At 46.5% G+C, this 20,766-nt stretch overlaps 1 protein-coding gene across 5 annotated transcripts in view; it reads left to right on the forward strand.

The window, feature by feature from the left end:
- ZNF652 (zinc finger protein 652) overlaps window positions 1–20,766 on the forward strand; it is a 59,698-nt gene that overhangs the window by 30,476 nt on the left and 8,456 nt on the right. For 2 of the 5 annotated variants that reach the window (XM_037033535.1, XM_037033537.1), the window contains exons 2-6: window positions 8,541–8,665; window positions 8,769–9,701; window positions 12,348–12,495; window positions 12,828–12,943; window positions 13,381–13,525. In XM_037033535.1, the coding sequence (XP_036889430.1) occupies window positions 8,802–9,701; window positions 12,348–12,495; window positions 12,828–12,943; window positions 13,381–13,525 (1,309 nt within the window). In that variant the 5' untranslated portion in view covers window positions 8,541–8,665; window positions 8,769–8,801. The other 3 variants (XM_037033540.1, XM_037033538.1, XM_037033539.1) reach the window with 3 other exon arrangements.

Below are 20,766 nucleotides of genomic sequence, written 5' to 3' on the forward strand. Positions count from 1 at the left end.
TGTTGAACTGTAGGAGTTCTTTATATATTCTGCCTAGTAGACCCTTATCATAACTGTGATTTGCAAGTGCTTTTTCCCATTCTGTGGGGTGTCTCTTTAGTTTATTGACAGTGTCCTTTGATACACACAAGGTTTTAATTTGATAAAGTTCGGTGTTACTCTCTCTCTAAAGTTCGGTGGTTGGTAGCCTGTGTCATTGTTTCAGCTGACCCTCCCTTCAGTCTTTCCTTTCTCCCATCTCCACTGTCTCGTGTTCACTACGGAAGAATGCATGTGCCAGATCCCCAATTATATCAAACTGCTCTGCCTTCCGTAATCCATAACTTCTTCAAGACAAATCTCTGCCTTGGCTGGAGTCACTCAGTGGATTGAGTCCCTGTGAACCGAAGGGTCACCAGTTTGATTCCCAGTCAGGCACATGCCTGGGTTGTGGGCCAGGTCCCCAGTGGGGGCGTGTGAGAGGAAACCACACACTGATGTTTTTCTCCCTCTCTTTCTTTCTCCCTTCCCCTCTGTCTAAAGTAAATAAACAAAATGTTTTTTAAAAAAGAAAATGGACTAGTGCATTAAAAATTGCTTTCTATGAAACTTCCTTTGGTCGGCTAGACGGAGGTCTCCCAGGACTGTCTGTATTGTGGGTCGTGCCTTCCGGTCGTTTTGGACGGTGCTGCGTTTATTTGAGCCTTTGTGTAGCCGGGACTTTGTCAGATTTTAAAGGAAAAGGTAACAGTAATACCAAACTCTTACCTTTATTTTTATTTTTTATTTTTTAAAAAGATTTTATTCATTCACTTGTAGAGAGAGAGCAAGGGAGTGAGACAGAGAGGGAGAGAAACATCAGTGTGCGAGAGATACGTGGATTATTTGCCTCATGCTTGCCTCCAACCTGGGACCCGGCCCGCAACCCAGGTGTGTGCCCTGACTGGGAGTCAAACCAGTGACCTTTTGGTTCGCAGGCCAGCACTCAGTCCAGTAAGCCACACCAGCCAAGGCTCTTACCTTCTTTTGAAAATAACTCCTTTGTTGAAAGTACATTCTCTCCTGTCTGTTGATGACAGAATCACGATGGTCAGGTCCTCAAGGGTAGCCTACTTAGTATTTGATTTCTTCTTTGGCCCTAGGGCGCTATTGGTGAAAGTTAAGCTTGCTCAAGCCAACTGTGCGATGAGTAATGCGCATTAGATTTATTGTCTTATATGGAAATGTGAGGCTGTTGATGCTTGAAGGTAATTAAATAGTACCTGGGAGGAGAACCTCTCCTTTGTCCTCTCCTACCAGCTTCTCTGGCACATTATTGAGGAAACACGATGGCAGTGCCGTTTAAATGCATGTCTGAAAAACTGTGGAGGTTTTGTTTTTACAAAAGCTTTGTCTGGAACTGAAGGTGACAGGCATTTCTCAATCCCATTTCTTACAGATAATGGATTAGGCAGACTGCTTAAAAATAATTTCTGACGTTACATTTTATTAAATGAGATTGGGTTAAATTATTTTTTTCAGTGATAGAAAATACAGGCATCTGAGAACACTTTATGATGTTTCTCTGAAATGTGGCCCCTGTTACACGTCATTTGAGGTTGGTTTGTCGTGAAGTTGACTTTTGCGTGTGGGTGTTGGTAGCGTCTCTGCCGTGTCCTAGGTTGATTTCGGGAGGTCTTTGGAAATGAAGGATAAGTACCCTACTGATCCTAAGATAGAGAACCTTTTCACCATAAATTTTGTATCTGTAACTTTCACCTTGCACACCAAGTTTAAATTTATTTAGATTTCATCCATTGGACACTTAACAATTTTGTTGCAAGAAATAGTGAACTGAAATATAATTTAAACTTGAATCTCTAGTTTGTCAGAGTGATTGCTGCGAAACAGAAACTGCAGGTGGATCGCATTGAAAGTTGTAACGTATCCATGCAAGTCAGTCTAAGAGAGTGGATTCCGCCAGCAAAGCATAAAACTTAGGCCTTTAAATACTGGCCTGGAATTTTATATTTTTATTTAGTGTTACGTAGGAATTTTTTTGTTCAAGGCCTAAGTGCATCTTTTACGATAATTGTTGTTTACCATTTAGCTCAACAGGAGACAGTAAACTGCGACTGGGAATTAGAAAACCAGAACCCCAGCCCTTGTTTCATCACCAGCCAGCAGTGACAGGGACACAGTCAGTAAACTGAGCCTCAGCTGGGAACTAGGGACCAATAGTCCCAGTCACTGTAGGCAGTGGCGCTTACCTGAGAGAGACAAAAGCCTGTGCAGTTTCATTCCCGTCTTTTTCACATAGCTGTTTTTGCGTGCGGTTTGCCTGCCTCCCTTTCCCCCTCTCGGTGCTGCTGCTGCTTTCAGACGAGCTCCCACTTTATCTCATTTCTGAAACTTTCTCTGACATGTCAGTCACTTTTTCCACACTGCCACTGTACATTACATGTATAGGTGAGTGTGTTTATCTTAGAAACACTTGTAAGAGCGCTTATTGTTGCAGAGTACTTTGTAAACATTTATGTATAACTCGTTTAATCCCAATAGCAGTCCCGTGAGGGAGAGGTTGTTATTATCTCCGTTTTACAGGTGTAGAATATGAGACAGAGAGAGGGTAAGTAATGTGCCCAAGGCCACCTGGCTGGGAAGTGTGAGAGCCAGATTTTTAATGCAGGCGCTGGCTCAGAGTCTGTGCTCCGCACTCACCATTGTGCTGCGCTGGCGTCTATAATTGACCTTGTCACATGACTGTGGCGTGGTTCCTGGCGCTCCTGTCTCTCTCCCCAGTGAGACCTGTGCACACCTTGTTGGCTCCGGCTCCTACAGTGCCCAGCACACAGTAGGCACTGAATAGTGTTTAGCAAATGTGTGCTAAATGTGCCTTATGTAACTATAAAGCATCGTATAAATGCAGATTATTATCTTTGCCACCAGGTTCGTTTTGTAGAGCAGAGTGTGGCATTTACCCAGCTTTTCAGTTTTGCCGTTTGTCTTTCTGCCTCCCAGTTTTCAGGTTGGCAGACTGGGGTATGTAAAATGGTAAAATTTAAGGGTCGATACTCGCAAAAATGAAGTTAAAACTGAGCACTAGTTATTTATCCCATGATGGAACCTATCTGGTTACACTTTTCCTTGCCATAATATTATGGCTTCTTTTATATAAAAGAACAAGATCAGGGTGTCTAAATGATTACTACACTTGTTAGGATTACATAGCAGTTTGGCCTTGTGAGTAATTCATATCGTATGCCCAGCGTATACCATAAGTATGCCGAAAGGTTTCTTATTCTAAGAGGTTATTTTGAAGGAAAAGACGGGACATGGTGAGATTTCATTCATTTCAGGCAAGTATTAAGAAAAAAATAAAGCTCTTAGTGTAGACATGAGTTTTAAATTCAATTTAATTACTTGGTAGGGAAATTAATTACTTCATAAGGAGCATATTCTTTTTAAAAAGTTATTTGAAGTACAATTCAAATATTTTAAATTTTGTCATAGTCAATACTGATATAGGATTTAGTATAAAATGATTTGTGCTTTTATCTGGTTTTTATCTTAACCCTGGCATATCTTATTTTTCTTTTTTTTTTAAAGTATTTTTTTTAAAGATTTTATTTATTTATCTTTAGAGGGGAACGGAAGGAGAGAGGGAGAGAAACATCAATGTATGGTTGCCTTTCGGGCGTCCCCTGCTGGGAGTTGGCCTGCAGGGAACTGGCCTGCAACCCAGGCATGTGCCCTGACTGAGAATCGAACCGCGATCGTCTGAGTCGCAGGCCCGCACTCAGTCCACTGAGCTACACCAGCCAGGGCTCATATCTTATTTTTCTACTTTCATTTTTTTCTATTTCAACTCCCTTACTTTAAATCTCTTCTATCTTGCTTAGTTGTATATTTGTTTTATTACATATATGTGCATTTCAAAGATATACTTAAACATAGGCCTTCGGTTGTTTGCCATCGTATAATTGGACCTCTAAAGCACCAGTCTGATTATATGAGACTTTCTTTAAAACCCTTTGACGGCTGTGTCTTGCCATTCATGCCAGCCTCACCTCGGCCTTCAAGGTCAATCACAACACGGCGAAAATTCGCCTTTGTACCTTCTCTCCCTTTCACACGCTCTGTATTCCAGCAGAGCTGAACAACTTAAACTGTCTCTTGTTCAGAATGTACCCCCTCTGATCTTCTGTCACTAGAAACGACTTTTTCTCCCCCGAAGACTGGCTTTCATTGCTACCAATCCAAAACGTACATGCCTTTTAAGCTTTTCTGAAATGTGCTATTCTTTGTAAAACTCTTCTCAGTTTCCCCAACAGGATGTGATTTATCCCTCCTCCAAAGTTTTAGATCTGTTTTTTTTCCACTCATATTACGCATACAGTAGGTGTTAAATAATTATTTGACTCCCCAAAGACTTTAAAATTAGTTGGTCGTTGGCAAAAGTCACTAACGTCCTTTCCTGATGAGAAGGGGATGAGTAGTAACCTTCTGCAAAGTAAGAAAAGCTCTGCACCAAGTGCCGGGCCATCACTGTCACAGACCCGAGTGTCATCCTGTCCTTTCTTCCTAGTGGCTGTTATGTTTTTAAAAGAACTTTGCCAGTATGCATTTATCTGTCTTCGTTTTTCCCAGTTTTCTGGTAGGTTTTGGGGGGCCGTATGCTTTAACGGGTCTTATTCCCCAGGACCAGGAGCTGTGGCTGCGAAGGAAGCAGAGTCGGGGGGCAGCGTGGGTGGGCCTTTCCAGGGCCCCTTTCGGCGGGAAAGGCTCGCCCCAAATAGGGGGGGCGCACAGGACCGCACTCCAATAGGGGAAAACCTGTTGAATTTGTCAGAAGTTAACCATTAAAACTTTTCAGGGAACAGAATTGTTTTCATTTTTAAACCAAATTAAATAAACATTCTTGAAGACTCTGTAAACTTATTTTGCCGTTTTGTAGTCCACCTGGGGGAAAAAAACCAGCATTGAAAACGGCATGTTCAGCACTTTACTTTCTATAATATGCAGTCATGTTTTCTAATTTTTTTAAATTGTATTTTGAATGCTGGGACTGGTTGTGTCTTTAAAAACCATTGCTGGTTCTGCCTTGTACACCAGCATGCCGTGTTTTTTCCTAAGTCATTACATTTATTGTAGCAAGACGTTAAGGACAGACCCACTTTATCTTGGAATTTATTTTGTAAAAAGAGTAGAAGATGATCTCTAAAAACAGGTGAACTTGTGTTATTTTAATATCATAAGAGATGACTTTAAACAGCTTTAAATATCAGTGGGGTAGCCCTGACTGACGTGGCTCAGTTGGTTGAGAGTCATCTTGCAAAACAAAAGATCGCCAGTTTGATCCCCAGTCGGGGCACATGCCTGGGTTGTGGCCTGGTCCCCAGTAGGGGGCGTGTGAGAGGCAACATCAGTGTTTCTCTTCCTCCCTTCCTTCCCAACGCACCCCCCCCCCCCCGCCCACCTCTAACTTTCAGGTTCTTAGAACTCAGTGTATTTACCCAGAGAGTCCTCTAAAAAACTAAGTTAGGATGGTTTATACTATAATAAGGACATTAGAACTGAGGGTACACAGTAGGAGTTGGATAGTGGAACATGGAGGTTCTAATATCCCTAATGCGTTTTTTTGGTTTTGTAAAGATTACTTTATTTTGCCCCTAGGAGATATTTTAAGTTTTCTGGAAAGAAAATAAAGATTAGCACCAGAACTCAAAGGGAAAGGTGCCAGAGTCAAATGAAGAAAGTACAGTGTGGGCAGAAAGCCCAAGTGTGTTTCCAGGTGAACGAGTAGACTCCATCTGCCGTCGGGACAGTGATTTGTTGGTGTTTCTGCGAGTTTCCCCGACTTTAGTGGTGGCGAGATGTCACTCACAGGTTCATGTGGGAATGTATACACTCGGATGTGCACATCATTTAAAGTAGAATAAAGTATCGTAATTCTGGTTGTTAAAAGAAAAAAATTGTCTTATTTTCTAAGTTGTAAAAAAATTATTGATTGATTTTAGAGGTAGAGAGGAAGGGAACGAGAGAGAAACACTGATTTCTTGTTCTACTTATTTGTGCATGCGTTGGTGGTTTCCCGTGTGCGCCCTGACTGGGGTCGAAGCTGCGACCTTGGCCTATGGAGACCACACTCGGACCAACTGAGCTACCAGGCCAAGGGTAGCTTCTAAGTCATTTATTTTTTTAAGGATTTTATTTATTTATTTTTACATAGAAGGGGAGGGAGGAAGAAAGAGAAGGAAAGAAACATCAGTGTGTGGTTTCCTCTCACAATACCCCCTCTCCCCCCACAGGGGACCTGGCCTGCAACCCAGTCATGTGTCCCAACCGGGATTTAGAGCAGCGACCCTTTGGTTCACAGGCTGGTGCTCAATCCACTGCACCACACCAACCAGGGCTCAATGGCTTTTAAAACACACTCTGTGTAAAAGTAATTTTTTTAAAAAAAAATGCACTGCACTGCACACATGTCCTGTAAGTCACTTTAGTCTGTCACAGACCCAGGTTGGTAGCGACAATACCAGTCATCGTCTTGAAGACTGCTGGTCCCTGTGGCAGGGGGTCTCAGATGGTGAGAAGGTGCCCTGGCCTTCTGTGCGTCACCTCTGCTCATGGTGTCCTGGCCAGAGGCCCCGCCAACTGCAGGGGCAGGGTTGGAAGGTACAGGTCTCCCCCATGCCCGGAAATACTTGGGAAGAATGCATGAATGACTACCACAGAGGGTGCCTCTTCATTTACTTTTCTTTGTCTCCTTTAATTTTATTTATTTTCTGTTAATAGCTTTTGCTGGTTAGTTGAATTTTACTATCTCTCCTCCCTTGGTTAGTTTGAGGTGATTACTGTGAGTTTAATAACATACTTGGAGTGGTTTACATGAATTTCCACGGGTCAGACATTTCGGCACGTGCAGAATAAAGCTACTAGGGTTTTCCTACTTCAAATATGAAGTATGGAACTGTTTGTTGCAAAAAAGATATGCAGTTACAGGAATAATTGATTTTAAGTTATTTTTGGGGGTGTCATTTGTCATAGCAGAGTTAGACCACGAGCTTTGGGTCTAGCATGCCTGGGGTCAAACATTGCTTTTGTCACTGAATAGATACGTGGTTATAGACAATTAGTTTCTCAGAGGCACAATTTTATTGTCAATAAGTAAAAAAGTGTATAACTATATGTATTCAGATAGCAGGTAAAACATGGTAGCATTGATCACCATTCCTTTCTGAAATAGCAGTAACCTGAGTAAGATAATGTTTAAAAGAAAAAATCCACAAGGAGAAAGAGAAGAATAGTTTAAAAACCCACCCCAAGGTTGCGTGGCGGTCACCGAGCAGCAGCCGCAGGTAACAAGCGCCTTGGCGGGTGCGGGCGTGGCCGGCCCTCAGTGCACACTGGTTGGTCTCCGTCCATCCGTCAGCCAGACGCTGCGTGTTCGAGGTGACACTCACACGGCTCGGGGCTTAGGTAGCTGGCTGAACAGCCATGTGAGCTATGTCACAGAGCAAATGGTGTGCCTTTCTGATCTTTTTTTTAATTGATGGTTTTATTTTTCTTGGAACTGTATCAACTTGATGGTTACTGTTTCTTAGAATTTAGATTTCTGTGCACTGACATGTGAAAAGTCACCCAGTTACCGAGTGGATCTAGTGAGCTCTGCATGGAGCAAGTTCGAAAATGCTTGGCCACTTTGAAATTACTCTGATAAATCTGAAAACCATAGTGTCTGCAGTAATATCTATACCTAGATTAAAATTACTTAAAGCCGGGGCATTTTCTCAGTCTCTAATGGCTCTGTTGGCTAACTCTTATTTTGCTGGTCCGCAGTGCCTGACCCACTGTCGCCTTTGCTCACTGGTGGGGGGCCAGTGGTGTCCGACTGCAGAGAAAGCCTACCAGCACCCCAGAGCGTTTCGTGTACAACTCGTGTAATAAGACTGTAAATGCCCTGCGGACAGGGACCATATGTTTTGCCACGTCAGTATGTTCCCTAGCATCTAGGGTAATGAATGCTCTGCAGTAGTAGCTGTTCATTTAATTATCAAATATATACTGAACACCTGCTGAGTGCGAGGCACTGCGCTGGGCTCTGAGGATATCTTAGTGAAGGGACAGTGACTCCTGCTGTCTTAGAGTTTACTTAGGGTCTAATGCTAACAACACCTGTGTCAGAGGGGCCTGAACCAAACAGGTTTGAAACCGTGACCTTTGACCACATGACCAGGGTCCCAGCAGGAGGGAGGAGTGAAGGGACCACCCCGTGGCACCGAGGGGCCCTGGGAACCTAGCGGAGTTGATAAACTTTAGGGCCTGCTGGTTTGTGTGTTTGTTCAGTTATTTGTTAACTAACATTTTAAGATAAAGATCAGTTATACAGGTTAAACAAATTCTGTCAAATTCATGTAACTCAGTAAAATAATGGCCCACACTGAACCATTTAAGCGGGGTAAAGAATCGTATGTATAAAGAGCTTAATCATTTTAAGCTGTGCCTGTTGTATGACGGACGTGCATGCTGTACGAAGGAAGTCGTGGTGTCTGACCTTTTTTCTCTGCTTTTCTTTGTAGATAAGATGCTCCAAGTCGCCCGCAGACGTCTTCAAAAGGAAAATCCCTAGTGCTCTGCTCTTGCCGTAACACCAAACCTTTTGACTTGCGCTTTGGTGCTGCCACACTGGAAGGATTGCTCGCAGGTCCCTGGGTACCTTTTTTGTCGTTTGGATGATTCTTTGTGGATGGAAAAAGATTTGAGTCTTGATAATTACCCTGTTTTAAAGCTATTTCATTTCTCTACAGTCTGAACTGCTTAACAGATTGGGCCACTTACCAATGAGCCACACCGCCAGTCCCTGTCAGGAACTGGCCGAGAACCGCGCTGCGCATGCAGCAGGAATGGCACAGGAGGACAGCCGCCGTGGCCCAGTGCCCTCTGCCTTTTATCATGGTGCCAACCAGGAACTCGACCTGTCCACCAAAGTGTACAAAAGGGAGTCAGGAAGTCCTTACTCTGCGCTAGTGGACACCAAGATGAGCAAACCGCATCTGCATGACACCGAGGAACAGCCCTATTTCAGGGAGACAAGGGCCGTGTCTGACGCGCATGCCGTTAAAGAAGATCGGGAGAATTCTGACGACACCGAAGAGGAGGAGGAGGAGGTCTCTTACAAAAGGGAGCAGATCATAGTGGAGGTAAACCTTAATAATCAAACATTAAATGTATCTAAAGGGGAAAAGGGTGTCTCTTCTCAGTCCAAAGAGACTCCTGTTCTTAAGACAAGCAGTGAGGAGGAAGAGGAAGAGAGTGAGGAAGAGCCCACAGACGACAGCAGCGACTACGGAGAGAACGAGAGGCAGAAGAAAAAGGAGAAGATAGCGGAGAAAGTCGGCGTCGCGCAGAGGAGGACGAGGAGAGCGGCCTCTGCGGCCGCAGCTGCCACCTCCCCTACTCCCAGAGCGACGAGAGGTCGTAGGAAGAGCGTAGAGCCGCCTAAGCGTAAGAAGCGGGCTACAAAGGAGCCCAGAGCGCCAGTCCAGAGAGCTAAGTGTGAAGAGAAAGAGACTCTGACCTGTGAGAAGTGCCCCAGGGTGTTTAACACTCGCTGGTACCTGGAAAAGCACATGAACGTTACTCACAGGCGCATGCAGATTTGTGATAAGTGTGGCAAGAAGTTTGTCCTGGAAAGTGAGCTGTCCCTTCACCAGCAAACAGACTGTGAAAAAAACATTCAGGTAGGTTTCATCACCGAGAGGGCAAACTTTCCAGAATAGAACCTGGCTGTTCAGACTCACCTGGTATTTTTGCCCAAGAGAATAAATGCAATAGAGGCCGAAGGGACAGATTTCACCAATTTCTCTCTTTTAAAACTCCCACTTTGGCCTTTTCAAAACCCAAGTGTAACATTTCATTTCAAAAGCATTAAACTCAACTGACACTGGACTAGTGGGAACCCAGGTACATTGGAAGGGGGCTCTGTGGTAGGTGCTTGCCCAGGAGGTAAAGTCAGCGCTGACCGCGCACTGAGAGTCACATTTGTAGGACATGTGTTCTATTCATTCTGGCACCTTCTCTGTCAAGGTGGGAAATACTGAGCAAAGTTCAGGAATAGAGCGGTCCCTTTCTAGGCTTAAATGGATGCCAGGCCCTAGTGCAGCCGATGGGGGCCAAACCCATAATGACTCGGACGGTGGAACTGGAAGATCTCCAGCAGTGAGTGTGCTCTTACCAGTGGAGAGATGACAACACTAAATTTGTCAAGAGGCTGAGCCCGTGGGCGTGTGCGGACTTTAAACAGAGGCCGAGCGGGTTGACAGTGTTGCCCACCCGGCAGTGAGGTCATGTGATGCTGCTGTGCTGTATTGTTAAGGTAGCAAAACAGGGTATGCAAACCAGGTGCCGTCAGAGGACTGTATTGTGATAGGGTAAGAGGTATGCTGACTACATTATGTTGAGTGAATTACATTATGTGGAGCCATATTGGTTTGCACATACGAATGCGTGTTCATGAATGCTTATGAAAGGTAAGTCTATTAATGCCTCGGTAAAATATGTGAACTAGACATCTTTTGTGCCATATTCAAGCTAAATTTCTTTTAAAAGGTGCAATTGTTTTGTTTCCTGGACTGCCCCTTATTTTTCACATCTCTTGCTTTTAATTAACCACTGAGTGAATTGCTTTACTTTAAAGAGCACGTTGCTAAAAGTTCACTGCTTTTTGACTCGTCAGTTGTGATCTGGTCTCCCAGACGCTGGGCAACTCGGAGACTGAGTCATGGTGCCCCCACCTTCCAGGGACTGCCAGGGCCTGGCTTGGTGATGAAGTGGCTGCAGTATTCAGGCCAAAGGCAGCGTGATGCAGCGCTGCACCCTAGGGGTCAAACCAGGCTCTGTGTGACTCTTGAAGAGCTTTCTGGAGTTGTTGTTTTTTTAAACTTAAATTCATTAAGTTACAGAAAAGGAAGCATTTCATCTTTGTGTGTGTGTGACTTTCCTTACTATACCCCACCATAGTATGTTTCAACATGGGGTTAGGTTTTTGGAAGCTGCTAAGTGAACTCTCTTTACATTCCTTAGGGACACTGCTTTGTTCTTAATTATGAATCCTAATAATCATGATGCCCTAGTAACAAGTAAAAATTAAAACCTTGCCCCACCACATGGTTTGTAGGAATTGTCTGTCTTTTCATCAAACACTGTGCAGCCAGAGGCTCGTGCTTTCACTCCTGGCTGGGGCCTTGTTGCCTGGAGTAACAGAGACCTTAGAAGGTCTTTATTGGTTTACGGCGAAGACCAGCTTGTTCCCTACGTGTCCCAGAGTCTGATGGTCACTCAGAACTCTCTAGCTTCGTTTTGCTTCAACCAGAGCATTTTATTTTCATATACCTTATGCCTGATACTCTAGACTGTTAGTGATCCATAATATGCGGAACTAAGCCGTGTTGCGTGTATTTCCTGTAGGGCAGGGACTGTCGGCCCTTTTCATCTCATGGCACACATATGCTAATTATTAAAATGCTGTGGCACACCAAAAAATGTATTTTTTGACAATATATAAAAAATAACCATCGAGTGACTCATTCACACTCGATGAGTGTGATTTGTTTAATTGGGCAGTCTGCGGGAAAAGAGGCCAGTGCCCTGACCGAACAGACAGGTATAGCGCATTTTAGAAATCCCTGCAGCGCACCGGTTGGAAATCGGCGCTCTCCGCATGCGTGTAAGGCATCTGGGGCCGGGCTGTGACAGGAAAGGGAGACAGTGCTAACAGTGTAGAGGTTACGTCAAATTCTGCCTGAGGCAAATGTTTAATAGAGCAAATTAGAGTCGGAAAACCATAATAAGATCTCAATAATCTGTGTTAATGAAGGCTCCAAAGACATTCTCTAAGGTACACAAACACTGTTGCACTTCTTCGGATCTATAACCATTTACACGTATTCTGTTTTCTCTTGTTCTTGTTTACGCTGATTTTAACTTACATGGTATTTTCTGGTAAACACCTAGTAGTGACCCACAAGTAGGAGGCAGCCACTGTAGGTAATTCATACATTTAAAAAAAATCTCAGAGGTTCTTTTTGTAGGTACAACACAAACTTGCTGACATCAGTCAGTTCTTTGGTATTAGTGGGACTTCCCGTTTCTTCTTGTCTCGTGTTTGCCATTGCTGCTCTGCGCCCGATGCGTCTCTGAAAGGTGCATCTTGGAAAACAAGACACAAACACTGGTGTTGGGACCCGGACTCCGTGGAAGAATAGCATTTGTTGGGAGTCCGGCCTTGAGCCACGGACCGAAAGCACACCCGTGTCATCTGCCAGTAGGCAGGCATGGCTTTCTGCAAGCCCTCGTGAATAAAGATTGTTTTTATTTGTCCTGCTCAGTGTGTTTCCTGTAACAAATCATTCAAGAAACTCTGGTCCCTTCACGAACATATCAAGATTGTCCATGGATATGCAGAGAAGAAATTTTCCTGTGAGATCTGCGAGAAGAAATTCTACACCATGGCTCACGTGCGGAAACACATGGTCGGTAAGTTTTGTCTGCTTTTCTCTCACACTGGTGACTTTCCCTTGTTCTTCGGTGTGTGTCATGCCCTGGACTGGGCCGGGCACGAGGCCACCTCACTCGAGTCGCTTTTGGCTCGTTGGAACTGAAGGCAGCACGTCCGCAGTGAACGTCGCCGGGCTGGACGGTGCCCTGGTCCACACCCGGGCCTCTGCTCGCGCTGCGTCACGGCCACAGCCTCACCGTGTGAGTGTGGGGAGATGAGATGGCGTCATGCCCTTGAACAGGACGCCTGTCCTTTCCGGTTTGTGCTTTCGGGTGAACTGACTTTGAACATGGTGCATTCTGTGTTGCAGCACATACAAAAGACATGCCTTTTACATGTGAAACCTGTGGAAAGTCGTTCAAACGCAGCATGTCGCTCAAGGTGCACTCCTTGCAGCATTCTGGAGAGAAGCCCTTCAGATGCGAGGTGAGGCGCGTGCTCCCCGACCCGGCCGAGGGGCTGGCTGGGGGCGGGGCTGGCTGGGGGCGGGGCCTTGTACCCGCGGGGCCTCCAGACCCGGCTCGGAGCGCTCCCTGTGATCTCACTGCGAGGTGAAGTGTCCTGTTAAACATACTGTTAACGTGTGGATTGAGTTAAACTGGGAATAACACGGGAGTTGTTTTGCCTTTAGTAACTTGCGGGGGTTGGGCATGTGTCAGTGGTCACGGCATGAAAATGTCCCTTTTCCTGGAGGCGCAGCTGCAGGGTCGCTGCGAAGTGAAGTAGTTGACAGAAGCAGGTCCTGTGTCGTGGCAGCGGCAGAGCTGTCTCGCCGACCGAGGGGGGCGGGCTCGGGGGAGGGGGGCGCTGCCGCGCGTGGCCCTCACGCGTCTCCCTCACGCATCCCCACTGTGTCCGTGCAGAACTGCGACGAGCGCTTCCAGTACAAGTACCAGCTGCGCTCCCACATGAGCATCCACATCGGGCACAAGCAGTTCATGTGCCAGTGGTGCGGCAAGGACTTCAACATGAAGCAGTACTTCGACGAGCACATGAAGACGCACACTGGTGAGCGGGAAGTTCACTTAGGCGAGCCCGAAGTGCAGACGCGTAGGTTGACGACACCGAGGGTTAGGCTTTCGCAACTCTGTTTGTAAAAAGATTATTGTCGGTGCCCTTCAACAGCAGGTTCCTTCAAGAGAATGGATGCCGGGGGCGCGGGGTCTCCTGAAACGGCAGGAAACTTGTTTTGTGTATGTTTTTTCCCCCAAGGAAAGGGTTCTGGACCTTTAAAAATGGGGGACACCGACCACTTGGGATGGAACAGCCTGTCAGTACTCTTAACCGTTGATCGGTTTAACTTAGGAAAAGTCACTGCTCCTCAGGAACACACCCATCTAGTGGGGTTGAATGACGCTGTGAGCACATTGTGTTTTCGGGGTGTAACCTCCACACTGTGGGCTCGGACCATGGAAGCTGCCAGGGAACTCGCTACAATCGCAGCTCCCCTTGAAGACGCCATCATCGGGGGTCAGCCTCAACTGGACATTTTGGTATTAGCTGTCTTTGTGCAAATTGAACAACATGAAACATTTTTCAGGCTTTTAAATAGACTCTAATAAGATTCTAGGCTCTGCCCTGGCTGGTGTGGCTCAGTGGATTGAGCCCAGGCTGGGAACCAAAGGGTCGCCAGTTCAATTCCCAGTCAGGGCACATGCCTGGGTTGTGGGCCAGGTCCCTGGTAGGGTACATGTGAGAGGCAATCACGCATTGATGTTTCTGTCCCTCCCTTTCCCCTTCCCTTCCCTTCTCTTCCCTTCCCTTCCCTTCCCTTTCCTTCTCTCTAAAAATAAATAAACTCTTAAAAGAAAAAGATTCTAGGCTCTGTTAGTCTGCAGCAGTGATTTTTCAAGCTGTGTGCCACAGGAATTTTTAAAACATGTAGTGTTTAGTCAGGGGCACTGACCTCTTTTCCCTTAGATTGTCAAATAAAAAATGACAGCAGCCAACACAACAACAGCTGAGTAGTGTGAATGAATCCAAATTGTGCCTAGTCAGTTTTTAGGTGTGTGCTGTGGAATGTTAGTAATTGGTTCGTGTGCGCCGTGGTGTGAAGGAGTTGGAAACTGCCGCCCTGCAGAGTGACGGAGCTGGAAGGGGCCACAGGCGTCACGTTGCTTCCCTGGTGTCGTTTTTGCTTAACTAGTGCTGAGGCATTCCTGCCCGCGACTGGGTCTCCGTGGCTTCCATTTCTCTGTTTAAGTCCAAAGAGGAATGCCTGCCTGCTGGGCTTCCTTCCCGTTCAGAGCAGAGCACCCTCAGATTTTAAGAATTAGGCTAGAATTCAGGGGTGTCAGACTCATTTTCACCAGGGGCCACAGAAGCCTCGTGGTTGCCTTCAAAGGGCCGAATGTAACTTTAGGACTGTGTAAATGTAACTACCCCTTAACTAGGGGCAAGGAGCTTGGCACTGCCTCTGGGTAGAAACAAGGCGGAGGCCGGATTCGGCCCACAGGCCTTGCGTTTGCCACCTGTGGGCTAGATGAAGAATTTAATTAAGTAAATTACACCTCAAAAGATAATGAGAATTTTGAAGCCTAAATGGAGAACAGAATATATAGAATATTTAGCAAATGCTCTTTTAATTTGGTGGCTCTTGGAGAGGCTGTAAGTTTTGAGTCCCTTCTAGGATTTGGGTTTGGTTATTCTGCAGGAAACGATGGAACTAGACGGAAAATAGGTTTCTGAAGGTGACAGTTGTGTCACGTTCACACACAGTGCTGGGCGCGTGGCGGTGCCCGGCAGGTGACGCCGGGTGGGAAGAGACCTGCAGCTCCCGGGGCCTCCGCCTCCGCACTCCCCCCCCCCCGCCCCGTCCCCTCGTGCCCACCTGTGCATCTTTCTCCCCGTTCCTTCCTCTCCTGCTCCCCTGCATTGCTTCCCTTTTTCCCCTTTGTCCTTCTTTCTTTCTTCAGACCCTAAATGTCCGTAATATGACAGTCTGTTTATTTTGTGATTAATGTATTTGCTGAATAAAATTTTATGTCAAGTATCCTTGGACCAGTGAGGCAAACTGAACATTGCCTGTTTCTTCTAAAGTCACTTAAATTTTTATCCTTCTCATTAAGAGAGTAACACCTACCTATTCAACTATATTTGAAAATATGAAAATTGAAAACAAAATTAAAATGTACCATAATATTATCACTGATAGATCATTACTGTCAATGTTTTGGCCAGCCCTGGCCAGGTAGCTCAGTTGGATAGAGCGTCGTCCTGAAAACACCAAGGTTGTGGGTTTGATCCCCAGTCAGGGCAGATGCAAGAGCCAACCAATGAGTGCATAAATGAGTGGACAGTACATTGACGTTCCTCTCTCTCCCTTTCTCCCCCTCCCTCCTTCTCCCCCCTTAAAAAAATCAATCAGTAGACAAACATTTTGGCATACATTCATAAGAATTCTTTAGTTTCGTAACGTAGATATAAATGGCGCTGTGCATGAGTGCGCATGTGCTCATGTGCGTAGTGATAGGACAGAGTTTGGGTCTTTCCACTCTGTTGTGACCTGCTGTTTATTGCACTGCATTGTGTCATCCACGGCACCGTCACTTTAATGGTCATAGTCGCCATCATTTGTCCTGCACGTGTATGCCAGGCACTATCTTAAATGCTGCACACACATTATCTCACTTAGTCAATAAAATCAAGTTTTTACAGCATCCTATAAAGTAAAGCGTGTCATCTCCAGTTTATTTAGCCAGTTCCCATTAGACATTTAGATTATTTGTTTCCAGTTTTTCTACTGTTGTAGATAATACTGTGATAAACAGTATTATTTAGGGTAAATTTCTAGAAATGGGATTATGAGGGCAGAGGGGTTAGCACATTTTTTCAGACTTGGTAGTGTGTTGCAAAATAGCCGGGCGCCCACTGTGCGGGAAAACACCTAGTTCCTCAGCTGGTTGCAATGCCAGATAAATCCCTGCTGATTAGACAGGTGAGAAATGGTTTCTATTGAATTAACTTGCACTTAATTGTTAAGTAAGATTGAACATTTTTTCACATGCTCATTGGGTATCGGTATATTTTCTTTTCTGTGTTTCTTGTGCCTTTTCTGTATTCAGCTTTCTCTTGCAGTTCTCATTGTTTACCGTAGCTCTTTATGTGCATTTATATATACTGGACCTCGTTGGACGGTGATATTAAAGTTCTTTCCCTGGTTCACTGTCTGCCTTTTAATATCATGTGTGGCACTCACACTGGGAAGGCAGGTGTGTGACACAGCCAGATAGGCCTGGCTCTGCCCCTCTTGAGCAGGGCACCCGAAAGCAGGTCGGGCCACCCCTGCAGGCCTCTGGCTCCTTGGGAAGGGTGAGTGAGGGTGACAGTAGTGCCTGAGGGGACACGGGCAGAAGGGTTAGCTGTAAGGGAGAGAAGGGACAGCTCTCTCGTGCCTGGGTGGCACCACATTAGACTCTGTTCTGGAGGGGCAGAGACCACTGGAGGAGCCCACGGTGGCTGGGCCGCAGTTGAAGAGAAGTGAGGCGGATCTTACCCAGGGACACCAGCCCGCCCTCAGGCAGGGCCTCTCAGGGTGAAGTGCGCGTGGCTGAGTTCAGCACAGAGGGGCTGCTGGCTCATCCCATACCAGGCACAGCACTAAGCGCCTAAGGACACAGGGGTGAGTTCAGACTCAATTTTTGTTCTCAAGGAGCGAACAGTTCGGCAGCAGTGACAGTGGTGGTAACAGCAACAGCGGTAGCGAGTGTTGGCCATGTGCTGGGCACCGTTCCAGGCACTTTTCTGGTATTTTCAACTTATCACAACAACCTGTTGTTACTATTATCTTCATTTTTCAGGTGAGAAAACTGAGGCTCGGAGATTAAATAATTTGTCCAGGGCAGTCTGACTGCAGAGCCATATGCGTAATGATTCTGATACAGATTTAATGTAACAAGTAGTAAAATGGAGAGAGTCCCAGGGCATCACGAGGGCAGGAAGCACCATCCCTGAGTCTGGTTTTCGGCTCCCAGAAACTGGTGCACTCGAGGGGATCAGGAATTGGTATGAGCTAAACAGTCTTACTGATACAGAAACGAAATGGCTGATTTATTTGCAGTGAAAAGGCTGAGTGTCAGTGGCTTAAACTCTTATGTTCTTTGGCAAGCATGTTCCTCACCTAAAGAATAATTTATATCAGCAGCTAAATTATGACCAAGAGGCCGTCGGCGTTAGGGCAGACCTAATGCACTCACCAGATGTCCCGCTGTGGCACACCCGGGCTGTGGGGGGAAGGGTCTGTCCAAGCATTAACAAGTACTTAGGAGGATCTGCTGAATGGGGCTGCTATATGATGAACAGGACTGAAGTAGTCCCAGGTTCGCAGAGCTTCTAGTCAGGTTGGGGTCACAGACAAGCAAGGCATAGCAGTGGGTTGGGGACGGGAGCGCAGTAAGTACCTGGAACTACGCGGGGTCAGCTAGTTTGATGCACTGGGGGGGTGGGCAGGAAGTGTGGTAAGACGTGATATGGGAAAGCAGGACCAGATTCCCTCCGTCCCTCTCTCTCTCTCACTCTCTCTCTCACGCGCGCACACACACACACACACACACACACACACACACACAGCCATAAGCCACAGTGTGGAGAGTGGACGAAAGGCGGGGGGCAGGAACAGAGACGGTGAGGCCAGCTGGGTGGGTATTGGCCGTGTTCCCGTGAGTGACTGTGATGGCGAGGACTGTGGGAATAGCAGCGGGCGAGATCAGAGTGACAGACGAGGTAGAGTCCAGTGAGCTTGGAGCCTGATTGGATGGCGGTGGTGTGGGAGGGAAGGGTCGAGTGTTGGTTCCGTATTTGGAGCTTATAAACCATCTGTGAAGACAGAGAGTGGTGGGGGGAGGAGCAGGTTTGCTGGTGGGATAGTGCGTTTCATTTCTCACTTGTTAGTTGTGAGGCATCTGTGGGATATTCAGGTGGAAACATCCAGTAGGCTGCTTGTAAAATGCGTTTGAAGCTCAGGAGGACCAATGTCTGGCGCTGTTCAAGGGTGCCCGTACGAGCCCGCAGAATGCTTGTATCTGCTGGCCAGGTCTCTTTCCTTTGAACCCTGCAAGGGACAGCTCACCGGGTTCTTGTTCTTTTCTATCCGCCCTGCAGATTCTGTCTTCATTCATATGTTCCTTCTTCAGACTCGTGACAGTCCTGTTTGTTACAGTCTGGGTGGCTTTAGCACATGTGACAGTTACCACATCTTCAGATGCGTCCATAAAGATACGTACATGTGCTTCTAGGTCCCTGGATGGAATTAGTTGTTAGTGTATCTCCAGCCACCCGCTGGCCAGCTGTTCCTTAAAGTGGGACATTGTACAGGTGGTCAGTTTCAAACACTTCATTTTGACTTTTCCTTATTTCAGCCTCTTTGTAATCACACCTTGGGGTTTCAGGGGAACCTTGACATCAGTCCTTAGCACAGTCAGGAGACGGGCTTTGTGAATAGTGGGAAGTGGGGGGCTGGGATCATGGCCTTGTGTCTGGAACAACAAATGTGGGAAATTTGGTAGGACATTAAGAAATGAAAATAAAAGGTTATTTTCATATAGAGTAAGGACCCATATTTTCATATAAAAAGGACCCATTTTAATTTGAATCCATGGATTTGTGGCAGGAGAGTTCTAACAGTTTTTGGTGTTTCTGTGGCAAATCACTATCCTAGAAGTCTACAGTGGGAGGTGGTCAGAGAGACCCAGGACTAGAGCCAAGTTTGAGCACCTAACAAAGTTAAAAGCCAATAAACTTCCGTGAAACGCATGCTGTTTGTGAGTAAAGGGTCTACTGCACCTAAGAAGTGTTAGTGAGTCAGTAATTCAGAGACGTGGGAGTGAGTACCAAACCCAGAACAGAGGGCCCCTGGAGCTCAGTAGGTTCCAAAGCAGGATTCCTATAATGTATTTTGTAGAACAAGTAAACATTTGCTTTAGAAAACCAGAATGTACATGAGTTCAAAAATACATAAGGTATCACTCATAATCCCATCACCTAGAGACAGTCACTGATGACATCTGTTGTATTCCTGTCCATATTTTTTCTGTATGTATTTTTCTATATCTGTTACCCAGTCAGGGTAGTAGCCCTGACCAGTGTGGCTCAGTGGGTTGGACGTTGTCCCACAACCCAAAGGATTGCCAGTTCAATTCCTAGTTGGGGCACATACCTGAGTTGCGGGTTTGATCCCTGTCAGTGGTGGGCAACAGGGAACTGATGGATATTTCTCAGATACATTGATGTTTCTCTCTTACTCTTTCTCCCTCCCTTCCCCTCTTTCTAGAAAGAAATAAAATCACCCTAGCTGGTGTGGCTCAGTGGACAGAGCACCAGCCTGCAAACCAAAGGGTCACCAGTTCAATTCCCAGTCAGGGCACATGCCTGGGTTGTAGGCCAGGTCCCCAGTAGGGGGCACGTGAGAGGCAACCACACATTGATGTTTCTCTCGTTCTCTTTCTCCCTCCCTTCCCTTCTCTCTAAAAATAAATAAATAATCTTAATGAATAAATAAGTGAATCATCTTTAAAATTTTTAAGTAGATAATTGTACTTTTTATAACTTGCTTGTTTTACTTAGTATACTATAACCTTAATAGATTATAGATTTTATGTCAATAATTATATTTCTGTACTTTTGTAATATTGTTTTTAATGGTTCTTTCTATCCGGTGGGTGTATCATAGTTGATTAAAACTCCACTTAATGTAGAATTTGAGGTCTTTAGGCAGCTGAAGGGAGTGGGCCGAAGAGCAGGAGCAGGAGCTGGGCTCCTCGGGCAAGGCGGCTGGGAGCCGCAGGGAGGGCCCGGCAGGCCCTGGCGGGGTGGAGAGCAGCTGGAGGAGAGGAGAGACGCGGCACCGCAGAGCGCAGGGCCCTGCTGGCCGTTCAGGCCACTCTCTCGGGGGCGGAAGGGAAGTGCCGGCCTTGATGCAGGGAGGGCGAGGGGAGAGGGCTTCAAAGGCGGAATNAAGAGCAGGAGCAGGAGCTGGGCTCCTCGGGCAAGGCGGCTGGGAGCCGCAGGGAGGGCCCGGCAGGGTGGAGAGCAGCTGGAGGAGAGGAGAGACGCGGCACCGCAGAGCGCAGGGCCCTGCTGGCCGTTCAGGCCACTCTCTCGGGGGCGGAAGGGAAGTGCCGGCCTTGATGCAGGGAGGGCGAGGGGAGAGGGCTTCAAAGGCGGAATGAGGGCTGCATGCTCCTGGTGTGGGAGCACCCCAGAGTGGAGGAGGAGGAGGGGGAGAACCTTCTGTGGAGTGTGCAGGAGCGCGC

Source organism: Sturnira hondurensis, unplaced genomic scaffold (genome assembly GCF_014824575.4).
Source record: "Sturnira hondurensis isolate 20B ecotype Veracruz unplaced genomic scaffold, ASM1482457v3 Scaffold0021632, whole genome shotgun sequence".
NCBI classification, from domain to species: Eukaryota; Metazoa; Chordata; class Mammalia; order Chiroptera; family Phyllostomidae; genus Sturnira; species Sturnira hondurensis.